At 35.2% G+C, this 13571-nt stretch overlaps 1 protein-coding gene across 1 annotated transcript in view; it reads right to left on the reverse strand.

Moving 5' to 3' along the window:
• The window catches only part of LOC126811191 (T-complex protein 1 subunit theta), a 230372-nt gene that overhangs the window by 49696 nt on the left and 167105 nt on the right, over nucleotides 1–13571 (reverse strand). The window contains exon 11 of the mRNA XM_050536755.2: nucleotides 10146–10261. Within this exon, the coding sequence (XP_050392712.2) occupies nucleotides 10146–10261 (116 nt within the window). The remainder of the gene's footprint in view (nucleotides 1–10145; nucleotides 10262–13571) is intronic.

Below are 13571 nucleotides of genomic sequence, written 5' to 3' on the forward strand. Positions count from 1 at the left end.
CGCTTGCGCGTAGGGGTCTTTAGCAGTGGGAGGAAACCGGAGGACCCGGAGAAAACCCACGAGGTTGGACAGGCGACCCTACTCCTTGCCACGCACAACCGGGGATTCGAAACCACGCCAGTCGACTCAATGACAGACTTTATGATACAGCGCGCGCACGCTAACCATTCAGCCATCCAACCTCCCCCCATAACTCGAGAAGTAATAGACGGAAATTGCTGACATTCAAGAGGCTTCTTCATTTTACTAATTAAAATGATGCATATGAATTTCATACAGATTGGGTGATAACTTTTGTCGTTCAAGCATTCAGAAGATTCAACAAAGTAGAACAAGGTCCATAACTCTAGAAGTAATTAACGGAAAATGTTAAAATTCAATAGGCTTCTTCGTTGCACTAATTTAAATGATGTATATCAATTTCTAACAGATCGAATGATAACTGTTGTCATTAGAAAGTTCAGAAGATTCAATTAAGTAAAACATGGCCATAATTCTAGATGTAATTAACGAAAATTGCTGAAATTCAATAGGCTTCTTTGTTTACTAATTTAAATGATCAGATAATAACTTTTGTTTTGAGTGCATTCACAAGGTACAACAGAGTGAAACAAGGGCCATAACTCACGACATAATTAACGGAAATTGCTGAACTTCAATAGGCTTCTTCATTGCACCAATTTAAATGATGCATATCAATTTCAAACAGATTGGATGATAACGATAACTGTTGTCATTAGAAAGTTCAGAAGATTCAACAAATTGAAACAAGGGCCATAACTCACGGCGTAATTAACGGAAATTGCTGAAATTCAATAGACTTCTTTGTTTCATTAATTTAAATGATGCATATCGGATGATAACTGTTGTCGTTAGAGCGTTCACAAGAATGAACAAAGTGAAACAAGGGTCATAACTCACGGATATTGCTGAAATACAATAGGCTTCTTTGTTTTACTAATTTAAATGATGCATATAAATTTCATACATATCGGTTGATAACTTTTGTCGTTATAGCATACAAGGGCCATAACTCCTGAAGAACTGCGCATGCGCGAGAGAATGGACGCGCTGAATTTGTCTCGCTAAATGTTTTGATCATATACCTATAAATTCTCATCAAAATGCTGATTATAATGTGAAGAAAGTTTTCTAATGATCCTGTGCACACGATTATCTATTTCTAATGCCATAAATGTGTAAATTATTGAACTAATGCTGCATAACAGAGATCTTTGACAGCACGACAAACAACAAAGATGGCGGCCAAGAAGATTCCTACAGGTAACCGTTTTACGACAGAAGAACATGTAACGGAACTAGATAGCAGCAAACTGAACGGTAATTCTACTACCCCTATACAACACAATAAAATACTAGATTTGATAAATGAGGACAGTGCTAAGGATATTAATAACTTAGTCCAGAAGTCACTATGCTCCAAGCTGAACACTAATGATATTATTGATGGTGATGGGTCTATGTCACTAAATACTTATAACCCTGAAATGATGCTGTCATCTGACGCGACACCTTCGCAAGATGTCTCTAAATCAAGTGGCTATGTATCACCTGTCCAGAAAAACATTAGATGTAGTGAGCCCAATGTAGAGGTAGATGAAACTGCTACACCATCAGGTCTACAAATGCACAGCAATCGTTGTAGACTACTTATAAATCCCTCGAAAGTTCCTACTCCAAATCTCATACCAAGATTGATAGACCTCGTCCCTCGCTTTAAGTCTAAGGCGGTAATCAGTCCAACTTTAATTCCAATAAGCCAGCTTGCAGATTTCGCCGGGCTACAATCTGAAATAACTGCTCTGAAATCTACTATAAATGGGGTAAATGAGAAGTTCAAACAGATTAGTTTATGTCTCAAGGCAAAAGAGGAGGAGAATTTCAAGCTTCAAAATCAGGTTCAAACTCTTGAAGAAAAACATGTGATCCTAAACACAACCAATCAAAATCTAATGAGTGATAATGCTACTTTAAGAGTGTCCAATATGGACATATCAAATGAACTCAACCTTCTAAGAATGTCACAAAAAGCTGAGATTACTAATGATATAGTTGATAACAGTTATAGGCCTACAAATATAACCCAAAGTAGCAGCAGGGGAGGCTTCATTGAACGTCATAAACGCAATAAAATATTGGATAGTTAGGTGAATTTGGTGATTGGTTCATCTATCCTACGATGGATTAAACCTAATCGACTAGATCGAACCGGGAACTCAGCCGTTCGGACTATTAGTGGTGGTAAAATCATTGATGCGTGTAAATTCTTGGAGCGATGCCCAGCATCAAGTGAAACTAAAAAGGCATTATTTTTGATTGGTTCAAACAATGTTACGTCAAACACTAACCTACCTGAATGTAAAAATGATTATCTAACCCTGATTTCTACAGCAAAAAGTAAATTCCCGAATGCTGAAATTGCGTTCATTGAACTTCTTCCAAGGGACAATGATCTTAAAGACCACATAATAGAACTCAATAAAGTGCTAGAGGAGGTATGCGACTCAACTAAATGTGAACTCATCAAGACCGCAAAAAGCTTTACATATCATGATTCTTCAATTAAAAACCATTTATATGATGGTGAGGTACATCCAAATTTAAGAGGAACTGGAAGACTGGCCTCAATACTGAAAGCAGCATTCAACCTAAATTCCCAATTTCCGTTATCGCCATCCTATGCCAGCAATCAACAAATCAATAGAATAAACTCCAAACATAATTTCAGTTTTAATGTAGCTAATCGTATACAGGGACATGGTTTACCTGATCCTAGATATCCTCCTCCACCGCCTATACCGAATCTTCCTTTTATGTATAATTGCAATTTTCCCCCATGGATAAGAATTTAAACTGTGAGTTCAAGGGGTCCAAATAGCCTCCACTATTTCATCATTGTTTATTGTGCCCCAGTGCTATCCATTGTGCCAATTCATTATTAGTGATCTATCCCCCCAGTGCTAAGTCCAAGGTGTTAAAACCTATATTATTATCGCAAGTTAAATCCAAATAGCCTCCATGATTTCATCAGTGTCTATTGCGCCCCAGTCAGTGCTACCCATTGTGCCAATTTATTCTTAATGATGTAACTTCCCAGTGCTAAACGTCTGTTTATATTTCTTAATATGTTTCTATTGTATGCTTGTATATAATTTGATAATTTATAGGTATAGATGATCATTTCATATGTTTATTAGATTAGTAGTTTGTAAACTATTAGCTGACTTTGATATTTTGTCATATTTTTTTATTTTTTATTATTTTTTAAATATATATATATATATATATATATATATATATATATATATATATATTCAGTTATCTATCATTTTATAATATATGAGTTTATTGACATTGTTACCTGTTTGTACCATTTATTTTTTGTATTTTGTATCCATTTGATTATATCTTTCCTTTACCTCTATTGAATTGTGTAATATAATGTCTAAATTTCTAACTCAAAAAGGTTTGCACCTGTGCCATTTGAACGTTTGCCATTTCTTTAATAAGCTAGACGAACTAAGGTTACTGTTGGAAAATTTTGACATTATTGGTTTTACTGAATCCCACTTAAACCAGCGGCTGCCAGACAGGATACGCCCACATTTTCGAGAGATGGATAGAGAACAAGCTAACAAGAAAGTGATTTTTCCTACAATCAAGGGCCATAATTCAGGAAATTACAATTCGATATGCGCATATATCGAAAGGTACTGAGATCTTTGTGTTATAAACTTACATTTCAAGTTTCAACAAAATCGGATAAAAATTGTGACCTCTATAGGGTCCACAACCTTGATATACCATATTCTTACGCTATTTGGTAACGAACGGTGGCCATTTTGTCTGTCAATTTTGGGCCGATTTTCACGAAATTCAAACTCAACTGTCCTTAGGGTGGAACGGTAATATAATAATACGTTTTTTTTAAATGGGTCCACAAGCTAAAAACATGATTTTTCGTACAAAACAGGGGCCATAATTCAGGAAGTTACGGTCCGATATGGGCAAATATTGAAAGGAACCGAGATCTTTGGGTTATAAACTTATATTTCAAGTTTCAACAAAATCGGATAAAAATTGTGACCTCTATAGGGTCCACAACCTTGATATACCATATTTTTACGCTATTTGAGAATGAACGGCGGCCATTTTGTCTGTCAATTTTGGGCCGATTTTCACAAAATTCGAATTCAGTCATCCTTAGGGTGTAACGGTGATATAATAGAACGGTTTTTTAAATCGGATAAAAATTATGACTTCTATAGGGTCCACAAGCTAAAAACGTGATTTTTCGTACAATCAGGGGCCATAATTCAGGAAGTTACTGTCTGATATGCGCAAATATCGAAAGGAACTGAGATCTTTGGGTTATAAACTTATATTTCAAGTTTCAACAAAATCGGATAAAAATTGTGACCTCTATAGGGTCCACAACCTTGATATACCATATTTTTACGCTATTTGAGAATGAACGGCGGCCATTTTGTCTGTCAATTTGGGGCCGATTTTCACGAAATTCGAATTCAGTCATCAAGTTTCAACAAAATTTGATAAAAATTGTGACCTCTATAGGGTCCAAAAGCTAAAAACGTGATCTTTTGGGGATAAACCTATATTTCAAGTTTTGTCGAAATCGGATAAGAATTGGGACCTGTAGAGAGTCCACAAACAATTGTGGACGGACGGACAGGGGCGACGGCATAATACGTCCACATGAAAATGTGGGCGTATAAAAATTGCATAAGTGATGACTCCCTTATAATACCAGATTTCCACCCTCCTTTTCGTAAAGATAAATGCAATACTAGTTCTTCAGGAACCCATATTTATGTTAGGGATACGTTAAACTGTAAGAGGAGAGCTGACTTAGAACACAATAATATAGAAACAATTTGGATTGAAATAAATATTAAAAATACCGCCCCAATAATCATCTCTTGCATTTATAGAAACCCCTTAGCTAAAACTAGTTGGTTAAATGATTTTAAAGACATGATGGACCCCATTTCAAATCATAATTATGAAATTCTTATATTTGGAGATATCAATATCGATCTTTTAATTTTGAACAATTCTTACTGGACTGATATATTGGATAATTATAACCTAAAACAAATTATTTCTTCCCCAACTCGTGTGGCTGACAAATCGTCCACATTAATTGACCATGTTATTGTTTCCTCCCCACAAAATATTACGTTCATTTCCCAACCTGTTTTACATGGCGTAAAAACGGCGTTAAAATTCCAAAAACTAGACATATTTACATCAAATATCGATCACTCACACACTTTAACCATACAGATTATGTGAACGATCTAATGTTGGCCCCATTTGACAATATTTTAAGCTCTGAGGAACCCGATAAATCTCTGGATATATGGTATCAGATCATAACCCCTATAATTGACAAGCATGCTCCACTGAGAACAAAACGGGTTAATTGTGCCATTAAACCGCCGTAGTTAGATAATGAAATACTTAAAACTATGCAAAATCGAGACCATTACAAAAAGAAAGGCAACCATGACTTATTTAAATATTACAGGAATCTTGTGAAAAGTCTAATACGAAAATCTAAATGTTCATATATAAACAGCCTTGTCACTTGGCGCACATGTTCTTGCAGACAGTTTAACCTATATCTTTAATTTGTGTATAAAATCAAATTATTTTCCTAAAGTATTTAAAAATGCTAAAGTTTTACCTGTTCACAAAAATGGTCCCAAAACTGATCCAAATAATTACAGACCAATATCAGTATTACCGTCAATATCCAAAATTCTCGAACGGCACATTCACAGTAATTTGTATAATTATTTAAATAACAATAATTTACTTTATATTAACCAATCAGGATACAGAACAAATAACTCGTGTCTAACCGCTTTAACAAACATAAAAGAACACTTTTATAATTCTCTAAATAATAATGAACTGTGTGGTGCTATATTTTTTGATTTTAAGAAAGCTTTTGATCTTGTTAATCACAACATCTTGTTGAACAAATGTCGTTACTATCACCTTTCGGATAACTTCCTGAACTTAATTCATTCTTACCTGGACCACCGAAATCAATGTACTTTCGCAAACGGACAATATTCTCAACTTCAACCAATTACTTTTGGTATTCCACAGGGATCTATTTTAGGACCATTATTATTTAATATTTTCATAAATGATCTTCCTCTCCATCTAGAGTCATTCTGAGATTTATTTGCGGATGATACAACAGTCTATTCGTCAGCTACCAATCTAAATGATCTTCAAATTAAATTGCGACGTGATACTGATATCTTACTCAACTGGTGTGGCCACAATTCGATGATGGTCAACGAACTAAAAACTAAATGCATGCTAATAACCACTAAGCAGAAAAGAAAACGACTTTTAACACCAAATTTATTGATAAAACTTAACAACTGTGCGATTGAAAATGTCCCAACTTTTAAATTGCTTGGTATTCAGGTCGATAATCATCTGCAATGGAACGATCATGCAAATTATATTTAAAAAATTATCAATCAAAAAATATTTCAGTTACGTAAACTCAAAGAATTCCTCCCATGTAAATTCCGATCAATATTTTATAGATCATATATCCAGCCATATCTCGATTACTGTTCACCTATATGGGAAAACTGCGATATTTTATCTCTTAATACTCTCCAACGACAACAAAACCGAGCATTCAAACGAATTTTAGATATTGAACACACAAAAGATTTATCGCCTGGCATTGCTGATCTAAACTTATTGAAAATTAAGGAAAGGCATTTATTGAATATGTTCTTCCCTTTTACAATACACCCTATAGTAATATTAATAACAGATTAATTGTTCTCAGACCCCAGCTTTCTGTTGTTAAAAAATAGTATAAAATTCAGAGGATCTCAGTTATGGAATTCATTGCCAAATAATATTAAAAATATAAGCTCAATCAACATGTTTCGTAAGCATATTTATAGATATTTAAGTGCTTCATAATTTAATGTTTCTTGTCCATCCATTTTTTTATTTTTTTATATTTTTTATATAGATCTATGTCATCAGCTTCCATGTTGATCCATGTACATATATTTTGTATAAAAGTATTCATACCTATCTTCGAGCAAGTACTGTTCATGTATAATTCTATTCATACCTCTCAGTGTAAATATTTTCACATTTATCAAACAGCACATCTAATATATTTATTATCATTATGTAAAGCATTTGTTCCGGATTTTATGCATGTTTTGTTTGGTGTTGTTAAAAGGGCAAAATGTAAGAAAGGCCCCAGGCCTAATTTTCTACCCTTTTGAAATAAAGTGATTATTATTATTATTATTATTATTATTAACTCTAGAAGTAATTAATGGAAATTGCTGAAATTCAATAAGCTTCTTCGTTTCACTAATTTAAATGATGCATATCAATTTCAAACAGATCGGAAGATAACTGTTGTCATTAGGGCGTTAACAAGATTCAACAAAGTGAAACAAGGGCCATTACTCCAGATGTAATTAACAGAAATTGCCGAAATTCTATAGGCTTCTTTGTTTTACTAATTTAAATGATGCATATAAATTTCATACATTTAGCAAACTGAAACCCGTCCCTGATTCCAGTTTGCAACGCCCATTATAACACCAGTCTCAATAGTTTTTTTTGGGAAAAAACAGTTTTACTAATGTACTTCAAAACAAGGGAATGCAACCCTTATTAGCATTTTGTGTTAATTTTTTTTGACACCTTTTTAATAGTTCTTCATTTGTCAAATGTTTGAAAAGGTCAATGAAGTAGTGGGCGACCTCTTGTGTTAGTGGGGTGTCGTGGTTTTTTTTTGAGCGCGAAACTCCTCTGGATCGATACCCTGTGTAGCTTGTTTATAATAGCACCAAGCCATAGAAAATCTATCATGATGCGGATTATTGCTGTCGAAATGCTATGAATATGAAAGAATATTGCCCAGATTGCACTTTTCATGTCATCAACCGATTCTGAATTTTCAATTATTGCCTTTCGATAGTACGATGATCAGCTTTTCATTCGAGCTTTGGTCATTTTACCTTGACTGCTGACAGGGTTTCTAGACTTCCCTTCAGCCCTGGCTGCTGTCATCGCGTTTTTACTGATAAGCTCAAGGCCTTTGTACATCCGTTTCGACACATGATTGGTACACTTCTCTTTAATAATAGGGGCACAATTCGTTTAATGCATCGATTGTTTTAGCATCCCCATCACTTAAAACTGTAGTGTATCTGAATCCTAAATCTTGTGAACGTGCCCACAATATTTTTGAAATGGCAGTTTCCATGGAGCCAGATGATCCATCAAATTTTTTTCACATCTATGATTTGTCAGTCATTCTGTCTTTTCAGCATTCGAAAGTTTATTGCCATGCACTTCACATGCATGGCAATACTTGCTCAAAATTTCATAATCAATTGTAAGTCCAGTGTCGACATGTATGACAAAACCTATGCCATGTAATGAAGTATGCCCACGGGTGTGCCAAGAACCGTTGTAACTGACAAGTATGTCTTTAGGATCACCAGTATCATGGAATTGGCTTTTACATTTGTTAATTATCTCATGTGCATCACTTAAAATATTGTTGTTCGACAGTTTATCATGCAATGTAGTTGAAATTTTATTATACGTCTTATTATATGCTGCAATGCATATGTGAATTAATTTAGCGTGGTACAACCAATGCCCATGTCTTTAGAACCGAGGAACAAACACCCTTAATGTGGCTTTCCGACACAAAAATTCGGAATGAGGGACTGTAATATATCATTATAAATACTATTATTATTGTCATTTTCAATATCTTCAGTTTCTTTATTATTTATATCATTGTTTTTTAATAACTGATAAAGGGTCATTTTCTTGACACTAGCAGAAGAAAGACCTTGATATGACATAGTAGGCCTGTGATCATCAGAGTCAGAAACATATTCCTCATGACCTGAATTTGTGTCATGTTCATTATTAATGGTTTGTGAGGTAGATTCCTTTTTTTTAGTTGATCCACATATATTAGTATCTGTGGAACATGAAGGGATAGAAAAATCGTCTTCTATAGAAAATTCGTCTGCTAGGCCTACATCGATGTCTATTGGCATTGAGGTTTTATTTATAGTACACAGTATTTTTAGATCTACATTTCACTATAGGGCCTATTCTTTTTCATAATATGTCTTTTTGATCCTCTCTATTTTTTCTTAGTGGAACTTTTACTGGCAAAAGTTGAAATGAAATGAAATGGGGTTTAACGTCCTACTGTTCTGCTCCTAACCTGGGCTAATGAAGATGGGCATACGCCATACAGTGTGCTATGAGGGAAATTTTGCCCGGACAGCGGCGCTACAGCCTACTCTTATATAGAATTCCAACTGCCAAGTGATCTTTTACGTGCACGCCAATGTGTACACAGGACCTCAGTTTTTCGTCCCATCCGAATGACTAGACAGCTGTCCTTGTCAGGCCCTCCATCCTGCATCACTGACAAGGGGGAACCAAGCTGGAAATTCTGGAAAAACTTTCTCGGCCAATGCAGGGATCGAACACCCGACCTCCAGGATAGCGAGCCAGCATCTTACCCACTTAGCCACGTGATCCCCCCTGGCAAAAGTTAATTAATCGAAAATAAGTAATATGTTCGTTTAAAAAAAAATTAAAGCCCGGTACTACAAGAAGGAATATTAGTAATTGTAGCCGCGATTGTCATTTATATTTAAATAGCCAAGATCAATCCGATTCCAAATTTAAGTTACATTCAAAGTTATCTCACTTATTTTTTTTTCGATCCCCCTCGCCCCCCCCCCCTCCCTCGCGCCATTTTCAGCTTACTTTCTGATCCTTGCGGTTGATTGATTTTTTTGAACCTTCTGGAACGGTAAGTCAATCCGATTCCAGCAAAATAAATCTCAGTTATCTCCCTTCATTTTTCAGATTATATTTTGACTGTTTTTAATAATTATTTTTTTCTTTTTGAGATTCTTAAATAACCCATGACATGAGACAGGAAGTGGCCGTGAATATGAAAGCTTTCATATCTGTCTGGCAGATTTAGTTCTTATTCTGACTATAGCATTACTTGACTGAATTCTGCTTTTACAAGTTTGTAATACCTTTGTTAAAGCTTTAAATGTATTGACACCATCATCAATAGCTCTCTCTATATCATCCATAATATTATCTGTTGAACCACGAACTAATATTGTTGCCACAGCAGACTCCTCTTTATCTGAAAATGAAATATTTGTTAAAGCCCCACATCATTATTTGAGGAATTTTGAATCCTTTTCAAACTACAAGTTTCTATAATTTGTTTTCTTTTACCGAGATCCATTCTGCAAGAAAATACTTATGGTAGGTTTAGTTCAAGATAATTATCAATAAATACTAACGAAAATGCAGACCTTGAGATTTGCCGCGCCTGCAGCGCACTCGTAAATTATAACTAGCAAACACAAATTATCGCGCCAGCAAATTATTTAATTTTATTAACATCGATCTTTGGGCTCAAAATAGAGGACAATTTCATCCCCAAAAGCATGGATGAATTCTCCCCCACAAAGCCCTGGTCGATATTAGATGACACCATCTCATCGGTTTTTTTTATATTCCGGTGTGCAAAGTTATCCTTCGAGATATGGAATTATCAATTTAATGAGTGATTCCGAGGTGAAGAAACATAAGCGAGACTGAAAGGGAAACATGAAATTTAGCTCAGTTGTAAAAGATATGTTGTCAGGCAACGAAACATATACGCCCACAGCAGCTAAGTCGTCCGAGCAGTCAACAGGAGTTGTCGCATATTTTTCCTATTGTCGGTAATGAAACATTTATCATACACTAAAATCTGATTAAGAGTAACAACTTATCAAGTTATTATCAGAAAATCATTAGAATTTGTTTGGCTTTTAGTTCTGCCCAATGCTAACGTTAAATACGAAACATTTAATATCATGGATTTAGCTGTTCAAGTTATCAAAATTCATTGAAAATCAATATACTTGTTCGTCTTAAGACCTTAAACTCTGTTTATCAATCTAAAGTCAATTGAATGATAACTTTGGTCTCTAGTGCATCCACAAGATTTTTCAAAGTGATCAAGGGCCATAACTCTGGTAGTAATTATCGGAAATCATTGAAAACCGATGCACTTCTTCGTCTCAAGACCTTAAACACTGTGTATAAATTTAATTTAGCCTCTAGAGCGTTCACAAGATATTTCAAAGTGAATAAGGGTTATAACTCTAGCAGTAACTTTGAAAATCAATAGAATTCTTCGTCTCATGACCTTAAACACTGTGTATAAATTTAAAGTCAATCGGATATTAACTTTAGCCTCTAGAGTGTCACAAGATTTTTCAAAGTGATCAAAGACCATAACTCTGGTAGTAATCAACGGAAATCATTCAAATTCACTGAGCTTTTTCGTCTCAAGACCTTAAACACCATGTATAAATTGAAAGTCAATCGGATATTAACTTTAGCCTCTAGAGCATCCACAAGATTTTTCAAAGTGATCAAGGGCCATAACTCTGGCAGTAATTATTTGAAATCGTTGAAAATCAATAGGCTTCTTCACCTCATGACCTTAACGCTAGCAGCGCCCATTATGATTACTGTAATGCACTAACTGGGTGTAAACAATGAAGTTACTTTGCAAGTGAATATATTGCTCCAAAGTGCAGATAACCATGTATTTTTTAATAAACTATAACACATACTTATGGAAGAACAATTACTGATTTATTTGGGCGACGTTTCGAAGAGTATTCTCTCAACGTTTTCAAGCAAGTACGCTTGAAAACGTTGAGAGAATACTCTTCGAAACGTCGCCCAAATAAATCAGTAATTGTTCTTCCATAAGTATGTGTTATAGTTTATTGCTCTATCCAGTTACTAAATGCCTCTAAAAGATCATGTATTTTTTGTTAGCTATGGTCTCAATAAAGAATTTGGCACAATTTTTCTTTTTAATTTCAAAAGTAGGCCACATGACCAAAACAAAATGGCCGACATATTTTTCGCGCAAAAATACCTAAGTCTGTGACCAGGAGCCTCTAGAGTTGGGGAGAAACTCTAACAATGTAAAGTTACAACCACAGGGTATACCTTGTTGATCTAGAAATGAAATGAAATGAAATGAAATGGGGTTTAATATCCTACTGTTCTGCTCCTAACCTGGGCTAATGAAGACGGGCATACGCCATACAGTGTGCTATGAGGGAAATTTTGCCCGGACAGCGGCACTACGGCCTACTCTTATATCGAATTCCAACTGCCAAGGGATCTTTTACGTGCACGCCAATGTGTACACGGGACCTTGGTTTTTCGTCCCATCCAAATGACTAGACAGCTTTCCTTGTCAGCCCCTCCGTCCTGCATCACTGACAAGGGAGAACCACGCCCGAAAATCTGGATGAATTTTCTCGACCTCCAGGCTAGCGAGCTAGCGTCTTACCCACTTGATCTAGTAACAACTCTGCCAAGTTAAATGAAGTTATCATGATCCATTCAAAATATATTGGAGTTTATGTGCATATTATCAAGATCCAAGATGGCCGCCTTTCTCCTTCAGTAGACCATTGAAACAATGTAATTAATTCAGAAGGGAATATATTGCCCAAAAGTGAATATAACTATGTAAATTCTGTTAGCTTATGTCCCAATAAAGAATTTGGTGTAAAAAAATTTGAAATTTTTCATAAGCATGTCACATGATAAAAACAAAATGGCCGACATATTTATCACATGAAGATGTAGCAGTCTATGATTGGTGGCCTGCAGAGTTGGGGAGAAACTTTAACAATGTTATGTTACAGCCACAAGTTACAGTGTTGATCTAGTAACAGCTCTGCAAAGTTTCATGACATTATAATGATCCATTCAAAATATATTGGGGTTCATATGGATATTATCAAAATCCAAGATGGCTGCCTTTCTCATTCAGTAGAATGTAATTTGTCATAAGTGATTTTTTTGGTCCAAAAGTGCAGATAACCATGTACAAGTTCTGTTAGCTTATGTCATAATAAAGAATCTGGTGCAAATAATTTGAAATTTTTCAGAAGTATGTCACATGACCAAAACAAAATGGCCGACATATTTTTCGCACAAGTATACGATGCAGCCAGCTATTACTAAATATCTCCAGGGGCCCGTAGAGTAGCGGAAAACTCTAACAACGACATTGGACCAGTTGAGGGTTATTTTTGAACATATTAAGTATAAAAAGACAAAACAATTTTGGTCAACTAAAAAATAATAATGCTGCCATTATTTATTATCCATAACAAAGAACATATCTGAAACCATCCACAGTGCAATAAACTACTATTCAGCTTTCCGTTTACGACCTACTGCTGGCACTCGCAGAAAATGTTCAAGTTGATCAAAGCATTTTTCAGTGTTTAACTTGTAAAGTTCATAGCTATTTCTACATGCCATGCCCATCATGTTTCTAAATATTTTCACCCAATATCTGTTGGTAGGTCTCTCAGCTGCGACCTGATATATCTTCCTGTCCATCATATCTACTCCAC

This window comes from Patella vulgata, chromosome 2 (genome assembly GCF_932274485.2).
Source record: "Patella vulgata chromosome 2, xgPatVulg1.2, whole genome shotgun sequence".
NCBI classification, from domain to species: Eukaryota; Metazoa; Mollusca; class Gastropoda; family Patellidae; genus Patella; species Patella vulgata.